The 14424-nt window shown below is 31.6% G+C and overlaps 1 protein-coding gene across 1 annotated transcript in view; it reads left to right on the top strand.

Annotated features, from left to right (window-relative positions):
* The window catches only part of LOC126883708 (THAP domain-containing protein 2-like), a 65245-nt gene extending 62879 nt beyond the window's left edge, over positions 1-2366 (top strand). The window contains exon 4 of the mRNA XM_050649370.1: positions 2348-2366. Coding sequence (XP_050505327.1) covers positions 2348-2366 — 19 coding nt within the window. The remainder of the gene's footprint in view (positions 1-2347) is intronic.
* Positions 2367-14424: the final 12058 nt, after the last annotated feature.

Raw genomic sequence — 14424 nt, 5'->3', positions numbered from 1 at the left:
GCCTGTAGGATATTTTTTGATAGCTGGCTGCACTGGAGAACAGAAAAAAGGTTTGGTTCTGGAGTGTCTGCGAAAGTGCCATGAAGTAGGTGTAGATGTTGTAAGTGTTACTTTTGATGGGGCTCCTGTTAATCTTACGATGGCTAAGCTATTAGGATGTAATTTGAATCATTCATCCCTACAAACTTTTTTTAAACATCCTTGTACAGACAAGGATGTAGTTATAGTTTTAGATCCTAGTCATATGATTAAGTTAATTCGTAACACTTTAGGTAATAAATCTAGTTTTGTAGATGACAAGAATAGATTTATTGATTGGAGGTATTTTAAGGAGTTGCATCATCTTCAACAGAGTGAATCTTTTCATTTAGCCAATAAATTAAAGGCCCAACATGTTTATTTTCGTAGACAAAAAATGAAAGTGTCACTGGCTACTCAGGTATTAAGCGAAAGTGTTGCAGTAGCTTTAGACTTTTGCAATAAAGAGTTAGGTTTGTCACAATTTTCTGGAGTTGAAGTAACTGTTAGATTTGTAACAATCATGAACAAATTGTTTGATATACTTAATTCCAGAAGTTTGTTGCAGCATGGCTTTAAAAAGCCTTTAAGTTTAATTAATTATGATAACACTGTCAATTTTTTAAATGAAGCAGACAAATATATTAGTGAGTTAAAAGCAGCTCCAGGTCAGGACCTCTTAATGTTAGATACAGATTGTTTTACTGGATTTCTTGGATTAAAAGTATGCATATCCAGTATAAAAGTTCTTTTTAACCAGTTAGTTGTTTCTTCTACATTAAAGTATTTACCATTTTATAAGGTATCACAAGACCACATAGAATTATTTTTTAGTTCAGTTCGAGCACAAGGCGGTTACAATAATAACCCAAGTGCTAGACATTTTCAGTCAGCTTATAAAAAAATTTTGGTACATGTTGAACTATAATTAAAAAATAAATTTAGTGGTAACTGCTTTCCTTTGGAAGATTTAACTATTTTAAAATGCAATCCCACCGATCACATTAATATCACTTCCAGAGATTATAGGTTGAGTGGTAGTTGCACTACTGACGTGCCAGTAGATATAAGTGATCATGATCACAGCTATATTAATCCTTTTTCTGTTTATTCAAAAAGCATAATTACATATATAGCTGGTTATGTTGTGTTTTACTTACAAAAAAGAATAGTCTGTAATGAATGTTTAAGTGCCTTAGTAAGTGTCACTCGTAACAACTTTTTATTTTCATTTATTGATAAAAAAAATAAAAAAGGATTGCAATATCCATCTGAGAGTGTGATCGATATATGCTTTATGGCTGAGAAAATTTTAAAAGAGGTCCCTTCTCCAACTCGTATGAATACTGATGAGTTAGTTACAAACGTTTTGCGGAGGTACATAAACAACGACATCTTTTTAAATTTACTTAGTCATAGCATGGATCAACAATTCTCAGATAATCACAGAATGCTCCTAATAAAGGCTGTAGCTAGTCGCTATATTGATATTAGGATGTTCTATATGTGCAGGACTAGGACTGACAAATCCCGCACCACGAGACCTCTAATTAATAAAGTAGTATTATTTAGTGGACACTAAATAATTTGTTGTGGTCAATACAATTTACTATTTTATTTGGCAATAGGCCACAATTTTAAGTTTGCCATTGTCAAGTCCGCAGTTCCGGTCTGTTGAGGGATATTCCAAACCATTTTTTTTTTTGTTTATAAATGAAAAAAAGTATAGATTTTTTCTTGTACTAATTAATGCATTAGAACATTCGGCACAAACTATTTTTAGTTTCAATGAGTGAACAAAATGACCTGCTCTATATATGCAATCATAATGCCTACTTCATTAAAAGCTGGATCTTGCGATAAGATTTTTAAAATCTCTTGAAGATTTATTTATGTGCACGATGGGATTACATTTTAAAATGGACACTATGTAATAATATGCAGTTGCCTCTAAAGCTATCACTTAGTTCAACATGAACTAATAACTTTTTGTAAGCTGAAATGAACTGGCGAGCTGTCGTGTCATAATTAAGCCACCTTGTGATCTAATACTTTCAAAAAATAGCTATATATGATCCTGGGAGAACTTATAGAATGGTAAATAAGTTAATATGCCAGAAGTTACAAATGATTTGTATAAAAGATATAAACTTTTTATGTCTACTTTAAGACCTCAAAATCCTATGTGACGAAGAGTGTCTAACAAAAGAGCACCACCAACATTAGTTTTTAACACACTAAGGTATTTTTCAGTGGACTATAGAAAACTACTTATTTCTGAATAATTTTGAATACTTTCTTTTATAACTAAACTGTAACAAATTTCTAGATTTAAGGACGTCAAATAAATTATTCATTATCATAACAAATCTAGCTGTGGCTTCAATTTACGTTAATTGCTATAACTGCAGTTCCTTTGAACAAAAGACCAAAGCGGATGCAACGCTTTAGTTAAATAAATGAGTAGCAAGACGAACTGTTTTTTTGGTTATAAAAAGCTACATACTGAGATCTTAATTTATTAGCAAGATGAAATGATTCTTGTTCTTGCAAATTTGCGAAATAAGCTCTTGTAGGTAATTCCACAATATAACTTCATTGTTATCATCGAACATGATACACATCCCTCCTAAGGTATTATACGAACTAATTTTAACATATCGCAACCTAGTTCATTTGTGCCACAACTGCAAAAAATTCGAATTTTGGGTTAAGTCTGTAAAATATTGCCTATATAATGGCCCATCTAATGCAATACAGCCTGAACTAAAATATTGTTTTGGATACGTATAAAGTAAGTTACTTCGGTATTTCACTGTAGGGTTTTTGGAGGTTTTGAAAATGCAATACGGTCATAACTGGGAGATGTGACGATAATATACACTGCCACAATACAACCGATGTAATTCAATACGTTCAATACGGCCACAACTGCAAAAATCAAGAGAGATGTGGCGATAATATACACTGCCACAATACAACCGGTATAATTCAATACGGCCACAACTGCAAAAATCAATTGATTTTTTCATTATATTGCCGCCGTATCTCCTAAGTATTGTTTTATAAATGACTTTCTTCACAATGCAATATCGCCATAACTATCAAAACAATAATAACGTTTTATTTTTAATAAATTGTAATAAGATCCAGCCAATAAGTGTATAATTTACTACCTAAATTGTAATTTTGAAGCCAGTCACTCTCAAAATAAATTATTTACAGGGCATAACGCATTTACTACAGAACGTTTTGCTCATTTCTCGAGAATATTGTGTTTTGCACTTGTGGCACTATTGAAGTAGGTGTGAGATATGGCAAGGATCCAAAAACAGTACATCATCACCATTTAAAGGATGTTTGAAGCTCGTTTTTAAATTATTATGGTTTAGGTTACAGCCAAGATGAGCTGCCATTGTGAAATTTACTTGGCGGCCCTTTACAAGTTATACTTACTACCTTTATGTCAATGTTATGGGATTTGTGTAGGCACTATTGGACTACACCTTTTGTGTTTTGCTCTCCTGTAATTCCTTCTATTAAAAAATATCCAACTGGAACCGTGAAATGGCCATTGATACAGTTCAGCAAGAAAACAAAGGCGTTAGTGGCCTCTTGAGATCCTGTTCCCATATCGATATAACCATAGCATTTGTCTCTTTCAGCAACCCATTCCTCATGTTGTCGGATAGAAATTTCATCTAATTAAACTGCATAATTTATCAGGATCTAACAATGCTTTTGTTTCCAAAGCTCTAAAAGACTGCAGTAAAGCCAGGTTTACCATCAATACTTTGATACCATCTGTTCCATGTTCTTGGGTGCAACAAGTAAGTTTAAAAAACTGTCCTTACATAATTATATGCAGCAAGTGAATAATAATGTAGGGTCAAAGCAAAGACTTTAAATTGCTCCGAATATTATCGAGGTAGTGATTGATTTTTACATTTTCTATTGCCTTAGAATAATTTCTTTTGGTCCATCTATTTTTGAAATAATATCCAGAACTTCTTCCTCTGAATAATTATGTTTCCTAAGTTCCGACTCAATATTCTTCATGACTGCTAGCTTTTTCTCTCTTCGTAGCAGTTTTTTATATCGAGGAAAATTTTCTTCTTCTTCGGCTACTGATTAATCTGCTGCGATTTAATTGTACCATTATAGTTCTTCTATTATATTATACTTTAAATTACTTTTTATACTAGGTCTCTTTTTTTACTCACAGAAACTAGTATAGCAAAATTAAGCCGCTTGTCCATAGAAACCACAATGAGTTGTAAACAAGAATAAACGGTACGGCATGTTGTTGATACCTTGTTTACTATAAATTTAGACGTTTATCATTTTCAGTGACAGTCACATTAGTGCATTTGTTGTATTTCTTGGTTTATTTGGATTTATTGTTTCATTTGGATTTTCATATTATTTAAACTTTTAATTTTTGTAGATGTCATTGTTTTTATTTTCAAACATAATTGTTAGAACGACTAACTGTTGCTCTTTTAATTTGATTACTTTCGGAAGTATTTATTTTTACGCTACTAAGACAACTAATATTTTCTAACTTATAAATTGTCATTACATTGAGAGATATCAATGATATTACATATCGACGTACGTTTTACTTAATGTTTTGATTTAAATTGTTTACAAATGAATCATGACGTTTGTGCAAAGATATAATGGAACAACTATAATTTCCGTTTTCTTGGTGTAACATCAATATTCATATCGTCGCCTTAGTACCATAACTTGATAACTCCAAAATTGATGTTTTTGAGATAACTAGTTCACAAGATGTATTTTATTTGCCTCCATATTGCGTAAAAACTTGATAACTCTCTCCAAGCGAGTTATAACTATTTATTTATGATTGACGAAGGTTGATAAAACTCAAATGCCCCTAATATTCAGTGCTACAACTTGACAAGATAAGTTATCAAGTTATTGTTTAATCGGAATATTCGTTAATGCAACATATGTACACTGAATGCTACAACTAGCTAATTAGAGTTATCTAGTTGTAGCACGTGTTTTTCTGAAACCATTGAGCTTACCGCTTAATTGCTATCTCTTTATTCGGTTCATGTTAATGCAAAAATTGAAGTGCGAGAATTGTTAGTAGATCTGGCAACGCCCATGGCAGAGGGCTAATTTTTACCAAAATAAAGCTTAAAAAATCAGTTTTGTTATAAAGTTCACTAAGATGCAACTTGGCACGGCATGCGACATTACCAAATGTTAACATTATGGTAGTGCTAAAAGTTGATAACTTTAATTTTTCGTTATTTTCCATATTGTAAAACAAATTTGCACCGTACTCCTAAATAGATCAGTAGCCAAAAAGTTAAGGAACAGTATTTTAGAGCTGCAGAATGAATCACGTATTTACCAACATCATGGTAGCAGCACAAATATCTTTAAAATCTTTAAACCCGTTTATCTCAAAACTACTAATTTCGAGTTATCAAGTTATAGTATTAAGTTTAGGTGGTTATAGTTATGGTAGTTATAGGTGGTTTATGTATATGGTATGGTTTATGTTTATTAGTATATGGTAGTTATGATACTTATGGTGGTTTAGGTAGTTATAGTATTAAAATTAGGTTTAGGTTATAGTATTAAGGCGACGATATGAGAAATGGGTTCTGTAGATTCAGTTGATGTACTGGGCATATCTTAATATGGAAGTTCAATTTAGTCTATAACATATTTTTTCTATGCTCATACTTTAATATAGGTTCACTACCTGTATCATAATGAGCTTCATTATGATACAGCTTTTCATTACGCTGCAGATTTTTAACTAATAGAATCGCGATATGGCATTAGCGATGAAGGTGGCACACGCGCAATGACCAATGGCGAGTGAAATACATACGCTTTGACAGTTCTTAATATGTAAACAAACTGACTAATTTAAAAATTAAATCTTTTTAAGAAAATGTCTGAAGACGGTAGGGATATTAAAAATTTATCCTCCAAATTCATTTTAATAATTGTAATATTGAAAATATAAATGTATCAACAAAATAATTAATTAAACCATACAACTACTTAATTTCTTTGCGTTACAAAATTAATAAATTTGAATATATTTTTTGTTGTGAATGATCATAGAAAAAATCGTGTATACAACTTGCATTTAATTATTATCATTATGAAGCTCGTATGCTATAAGAAAGTCGCCGCTGGGCGGCTCGTTTCGTATCCGTCATACTCGCTTCATAGTGACCATCATTAAATGCTCGTTGCATAATATACTAACATGTCATAAAAAAGAAAAATGTTATTATCTATAAATTCATATAAAATCTACAATGAAAATATTAAGGTATCTTTTTCGACAGTTTCAATGCTGTCATTCTGTAAACTTTACACTCTTTAGGTAAGACCGATTCTGGAATATGCTGGTGGAACGTGGTATCTTGATTTGGTTCGAGACAAAACTTTGTTGGAAAACATTCAAAGAAAAACCACTTGAATTTCATTGGAACTGAGAAGACCCCCCTATGCAGAGAGACTTAGTATGACCAACCTAACTTCTTTTGAACTTTGCCGACAACGTGGAGACTTAATTATCACATTTAAAAGATTAAAATTCAATTTCAGAAATCTCAACCAAATGTTTACCATAAATCAAGATGAATGCCTCAGAGGTCACCAGTTTAAACTTAAAAAAGAGAACTTCTCTACAAGATCAAGACAGAACTTTTCACTAAATAGATTTTTCGAGAGCTGGAATAACCTTAGTGGTAACATTGTCTCGGCCTCTTCTACCAACATGTCAGAGTGGACCATTTTCTATAACAGTCGAAATATTGTTTTTTATTTCAACCGAATTGTATCTTTTTTTTGTTTTTTTTATTATATCTACTAGTAAGTTACTTATTATATAATTTCATTGTTTGTGTGCATAATAGGGACTTGCCCCTCCGTCCTTGCTTATGAATAATAATAAAAAAGTATTTGTACCTACTTTGTACGCAACTAACAAGTTATCTTCTATTATTCTGATTTCAGCGAAATAAATATACTTTAAGCAGTTTAGTTGTATTTTATTTAAATATTAAACCAATTTTAATACTTACTACTTTCAAAAATTTTCTATTAAAACAATACCAACAATTAAAAAAAAAGGAATATGCTTCCGGATTTAAATCCGGGACCTCTCGACCTGTAGTCGAATGCTCTACCAATCACCCATAATCGCTTTATTTACCTACATGATTTCTCGGACATAATTACAAATCACGGTGACAAATAGATCAAGTGAAGTATAAATATAAAAATGTTTTAATAATACCTACTTATTATCTTACTCCCGAGGAAGACAGATCCAAAGACATAAAAATTATATAAATATAACTAAACACACTAATATATTATTTTCACATCTTATTTGTGCTGATACATACATAACTTGAAAGATTTAACAACTAACTCCATACTGTATGTGTGAGCATGTGCGTGGCATAATAAAAATGCCCTCAATCGCACCTAAAGAAGTATAACTTAAAAAAACCTCTTTGAAGTCGGAAATAGAAAACTGGTTCTTAAATTCAAGACTAGTTATGAACCTTGAAAAAACTAAAGCCGTATTGTATACCTGACAATATTTAACTAAATGAACATCTGATACCCTTCTCTGAATATGTCAAATGCTTAGGGGTTTGGATTGATCAAAACTTATATTTCACATATTCTTTATTTTAGTTTAATAAATTTTATTGTTATTATTATTATTAAAAGTGTACTTGAAAAGTACTAAAAATTAAACTATTTTTATTTCAAATAACTTATTAATCTAACTCGATGCGTATTCTCAAATAAAATCGTAAATACATATTGAATTAATTTGAATCCGGACCTGCCCGTCGCCATATTGGTTGCCTTGGCGAGTGGTCCCATTTAGTAAGTACAGGCAGGATTGCTCGGGTCCTATCCACTCCCTCCCACATCACTGGAATACACCAATAGCTCAATAAATGACGGTTTTGAGTGAAATTATCAGCGTCACGACGGACGTATTTGCTTGACAATTTGGATTTAGGTTTTAGTTACACTCCACTTCAAAGTTGGATTTATGCCGTTGGTTGCTTTTACTTCGGGGGATGACACCCCTCCTTGGGGTGAAAAACATACGTTTAAAATAAGTCCGGAAATGTATAAATTGACTAATTATAAGCAACTTTTGTTCTAAAGAGTTTTTTTATCTATGTTAATACTTTTCAAGTCATTTGCGAGTGAAAATGTTTATTTTTCAACAAAAAAACAACGTTGTCAGACGGGTTTTTTCGCAAATAACAAAAAAATAAGTATTTATCGAATTAAATTTTAGATATCGAAAAATATTTGTAGCAAAAATGTAGCTTATAAGATACAAAAAAACGGTGTACTTATTCATGAAGTCTATCGACACAGTAAAAGCATAGTTAAAGCTCATGAAAAATTATTCTTATTCGTCCAATTCCAAATCGAATATTTTAACCTTATCTAACCAAAAAATAAAGCAATTTTCGGGAAAAACTCATTAAAACTTTTTTTAAATGTTAAAAAAAAGCTTTATTTTTATTTTTATTTTAATTTTTTATAAAAGGTTCTGGCACCAAAATTATACAAGTTACGCTCAAAATAAAGTAGGCGCCTTTTTTGGTAAAAAAAAAAAATCGTGAAAATCTGCCCCTATTTTGCACTCCAAATAAAATTTATCATTAGCGCTTTACCATTTACTTTAAATATTTGTTGTTTATATGATCTCTAAGTTTAACCGGTTCGAAGTTCTTATTTTTGAAAAAATTTGGTTTCAGAGTAAAAAAGGTTTTTTTTATTTTGGAAAAATGCTATTTTTTCAAAATAACTTAAAAAGTATTTAGTGTTAAGAAAAATCTTATAGGGTAAAGAAATGTAGGTCTTGCTTTTATAGATATTTTGGCCTTATTTTGTCTTTCTGTAAGACAAAAATTGGTTAAGATATGGCTGTTTAAAATTTTCATATACTCGTGATTAGTGACTCGTTAAAGCCCTTTCAACTAGAACCCTTTTAAAAATAAGCACTTTTAACCGGTGAACCTTACAGGGTCATATAAAAAAGTTAAGTAATTTGTAAGGCGATAATGATTAGTTTAATTTAGGGGTGCTAAATAGAGGGAGATATTCACAATTTTTTTTACCAAAAAATGGGATTAACTGTATTTTGAGCGTAACTGGATTATTTTTGATGCTAGAAGTTTTTGTAAAAAATAAAGCTTCTTTTAAAAACCTTAAACAAAAGTTCTAATGAGTTGCCCCGAAATGTATTTCATTTTTTGGTTATTTCACATTGAAATATTCGATTTGGAATTTGACGAATAAGAAAAACTTTTCATGAGCTACAACTTTTCTTTTACTGAGTCGATAGACTTCATTTTTGTTTTATTTTTTATAAGCTAGATACACTGTTGCTAACAATATTCTTTTTGATCGAATACTTCTCTTTGAACTATTTGCGAAAAATCGCCTGAAAACGTGTTTTTTGTTGAACAATAAACATTTTTACTCATAAATAACTCGGAAAGTCTTAAGTTGACCAATTCGGTGGTGACACTGAAAATTACACGGTACCGCCGTACTGGGTTGTAACACATATAGGTATTTGTTACACATGTCGCATTTAGTAATTTTTTAAAGGAGGCCCCATTTCCAATTCTGCGGGGGGGGGGGGCGACGGAGTTTGTTACGCCACTGTATATGTGGGTGTCATATGCAGCAGCTTAAACTTATTAGTTCCTAAGATTCTATTTTATTTGTTGTATGTTCAATTTGCAATTTATATAAAATTTTGAAATATATTGTTTTTGTTTTTGATTTACTTTTTAATTATTTTGTATTTTGTAATATTGACGAGTTATCTAATTTCAGTAAATTGTATTTGTTATTGCTATTTTCTGACTGCATTATAAGCTTTCTCCACAAAATGATAAAATTTTAAGTAACAATAAAGCATATTTTTATTTCTATTTCTAAATTGAGTTCACATTTATGAAACAATTTTTTTACGATTTGTTGAATTTTTAACCCCTTAATGTACGCACTCGACTCTGACACGAGCGCGGCTTACTGACAATTTTGTACACGCTCGACTGGGACACAGGCAACCATTAAAGGACATCGCACACATCTTATGGAAAATATAATGTCACTCAAATTCAATAAAACTTACATGAATAGATTCGTTTCAATGTAACGGTCACTTATTATCATTGCGCCAACTCTGAATTTTCAGTAATAAGAGCAGGAATTGATATAACTTAATCTGAAATCAAATGGGTAGGTACATAAGTTAGAGAGAGAAAAAATATTTTAAGATATCCAAATTATCGGGACTTCATAAATCTTCTAAGATTATTAAGCCTCTTACCTTGTAAATCATAAATGACAACGTACTTCCAGTGACGCACCGTAAAACAAGGGTATTTAACGCACTAATGAGAATTTAACAGAATTTTATTTAATTAACACTATTGAATTACGACTTAAATTGCATTCTACTGTGTTTTAACATTATCGATCAATTAAAAGAAAATTAGGCAAATCGTTTGCTTTAGAAAGAATCAAAAGTTTTTGTCACTAGTTAACTTTATCTGGTAATTATTGTAAACTAGTAATTATTATAAAGGGTCGTTACGTTCCGCCAAATGGTTAGTTTTTGTCGAACTGTTGTTCTACTATTAACTATTTTAATTAGTGAAAATGCAGTGTTATATTTGTGATGTTCGAGTTCGTGCTAGAGGTTTTCGTCGAGTTGAGAACTTAGATAATCTTCCACCAAGATTTCAGGAGATTGCATTGGGTCGCCGCATGAACAACAATCTACCGGAAGCCAATTTTGATATTGGGATTGTGATTCACATAAACTGCTACAGATACATCATTGAAGAAATTGAACAAGGTAATGAGGATAATGTGAATGCTTGTAGATTCAAGTGTGTATTACAAAGAAATAATTTATGTTTTGTATGTGATAGAGCTAGAAATCTTGAACGTTTGTCATTAGAAGCTAGAGTAGATATCTACGTGAAACGAGAGATTTTTGTAGGAAAGGGCAGTGATCACATAAATGATGACAGTATGCAAGATCATAATATAATAGAGAATTTGCGTGGTAATATGCATAATGTTAACTTAAGTCCGAAAGAAGTTTCAGAGTGGTTTCAAGCGTTACGTCTGACAGCAATTGAAAATACTACTAATCGTTTCGAGACAGACACGGGTATTCAAGAAGACGACTTCAAAGCATTGACAAACTTAAGCAGAAATAATTTTCAAGATCTTTATACTTATTGCGATGAGGTCATAGTTTATGATAGAACTAGAGTTATTACTAAAAAGGATTTAGTTACATTTCTTATGAAATTAAAATACAATTTAAGTGACGATTTATTAAAAATGTTGTGCTTATATTCTAGCAGATCCAACGTTAGTCTGACAATAACTGCAGTACGTACAAGTCTTTGTCAACGATTTGTTAGAGAAAATCTGGGTTTAGAAGCAATTGGTCGCCAAGAACTTATTAGAACCCATGTTACATATTTTGCTAACTCTTTGTACAATCCGAATCCTGACAATCCTCAAGCCATTATTTACATAGATGGAACCTATCTCAAAATTCCCAAATCGTCTAATTTTCAAAGTCTTCGCCAAACTTACTGTCTACATAAGGGTTATCATTTAATCAAACCTGTTTTAATAATCGGACCTGACGGATATATTTTGGACGTACAAGGCCCCTATTTTTCTGATTCAAGAAATAACGATGCTGCAATTTTACAACATCCCTTGAAGATGAGGAACAAGACGAAGTAAATAACTTGCGTAACTGGCTGCAACCAAATGATATTGTAATTGTAGATAGAGGCTATCGTGATTATATTCATTTATTAAATTATTTAGGCCTAGAATGTCATATGCCACCACTTCTACCAAGAGGACAAAGACAGTTGTCTACTGAAGATGCTAATAAAGCGCGATTAATTACTAAAACAAGATGGATAGTTGAAGCTCGGAATGGACATTTAAAAAGTATTTTTAAATTGTTTTGTGGATTAATACCGGTCCATCATGTGCCTAATATTAGAATGTTTTTAAAAATTGGGTGCAGTTTAATTAATAAATATTTTCCACCTACTCAAATGCAAGATGCAACTGCAGAATTGGCAGAAATAATGCAGGAATTGGCTGCATATGAAAATGTCGTAAAAGCTCGTGTTGAAGTTGACCGTTTGGACTTACAACGTATTCAAGACGATGCATGGGTGAATTTAGATGAACTTATTTTACCAGAATTTCCCATTTTGTCGTTACAACAGATTAGAGATTTTACTATTGGAATCTACCAAGTAAAACTTGCACCCAGTTACATTCAAGAAAAATTACAGAGAGAAAACGTTGAACATTTTACATTTCAAGCACTTTTAGAAGAACAGGGTCTTCTTAGAGCTCGTGTTTACTCTAGATTTCGTCAGGTGACTAAACATCAATTATGGATAGCTTTTCAACCACTCCATCTAGAAAATGACGGTGACAATATACCAATCGACGGCTACTACTGCACTTGCAAAACTGGTGCACGAACTGTTGGATGCTGTGCTCATGTTGCAAGTGTATTATGGTATCTAGGGTATGCAAGGCATGACGCAAATATAAGGTATCCATCAACACAGTTATTACATTCTGTCTTAGACGCTCCTAATAGAGACGTGCATTTGAATCAGTAATTGTTGACTTTTTGAATACCACAACTTAGTTTTTAATTTTTTTATATATATTTTTAATAATTAATGACAACATGGATTAGGCCTAATGGGGAAACCATGCAAAAAAACGCGCCTTGCATTTTACCTCAATAGTGGTAAGGAAATGAATGCATTATTTAATCGAAATTAGTTACAGATTTTATGTATACTTACCATACATAAATAATAAAAAATGATTAGTATTGCACAACATTTACACAGACGAACCACTCACTAATGAATGCATTATTTAATCGAAATTAGTTACAGATTTTATGTATACTTACCATACATAAATAATAAAAAAATGATTAGTATTCCACAACATTTAAACAGGCGAACCACTCACCATTGATAATTTTTAACGAACGCCTATGTAATAATTAAATATTTGGTGAGAAGTAGGAAAGTATATAGACCAGAAAGCCACTGCGCATCCGCTAGGAAAAATATTCTAATTCGGATTTTTTGCACAATCTTACTCAAAAAGGACTCCTTTTAACAAATTTCCATGTTGCCAGGACCAAAAGGTGGTCAAAAATTTTTTAAACGTTTTTTTTTTGTTTTTTTCCTAAAATTATTTTTATTGCATGGAAAAAAGTTTTTTTAGGTTTTTTGGATCATTCCAAACAGAAAAGGTCTTAAGTGACTTTTTTCTAAAAATGATAGTTTTTGACATATAAGCGATTAAAAATTGAAAAATTGCGAAATCGGCCATTTTTAACCCTCAAAAACTATGTGAAAAGCTGAAAACTTGAATGTTGCCAAGGTAGGTAGATATTCTTTAAACATCGATTGATGAAATCCCGAAGAGTTTTTTGCAATACAATATTCAAAACTCCTTTGTTTTTTAATTGCGAATCAAGCGTGCGCGACACTATTTTCCACCGAGAGTATGGTGCAAATGAAAGGAATAAATTCGTTATTTCGAAAATCGGCGACTTTAAGGAAAAATCCCGAAATAGGTCGATTTTTATTTTTAAGTTATGATATTGTGGCATATATGGTATACTAGTGACGTCATCCGTCTGAGCGTGATGACGTAATCGATGATTTTTTTAAATGAGAATAGGGGTCGTGTGGTAGCTCGTTTGAAAGGCTCTTCAATTCTCTATCAAGTAATGTAAACATTTACATAATTTTTTATACAGGGTGTCCTTCTACTTCTTTTTATGTCAAATAATTTAATTTAATAAAATTGTTTTGGACACCCTGTATAAATAATTTTGTAAATGTTTATATTACTAAATAGAGAATTGAACAACCTTTCAAATGAGCTGGCACACGACCCCTATTCTCATTTAAAAAAATCATCGATTACGTCATCACGTCCAGATGGATGACGTCACTAGTATACCATATATGCCACAATATCATAACTTAAAAATAAAAATCGACCTGTTTCGGGATTTTTCCTTAAAGTCGCCGGTTTACGAAATAGCGAATTTATTCCTTTCATTTGCACCATACTGTCGGTGGAAAATAGTGTCGTGCACGCTTGATTAGCAATTAAAAAACAAAGGAGTTTTGAATATTGTATTGCAAAAAACTCTTCGGGATTTCATCAATCGATGTTTAAAGAATATCTACCTACCTTGGCAACATTCAAATTTTCAGCTTTTCACATAGTTTT

Source organism: Diabrotica virgifera, chromosome 4 (genome assembly GCF_917563875.1).
Source record: "Diabrotica virgifera virgifera chromosome 4, PGI_DIABVI_V3a".
Taxonomy (NCBI): domain Eukaryota; kingdom Metazoa; phylum Arthropoda; class Insecta; order Coleoptera; family Chrysomelidae; genus Diabrotica; species Diabrotica virgifera.
This window is presented reverse-complemented; position numbering and strand designations above follow the sequence as displayed.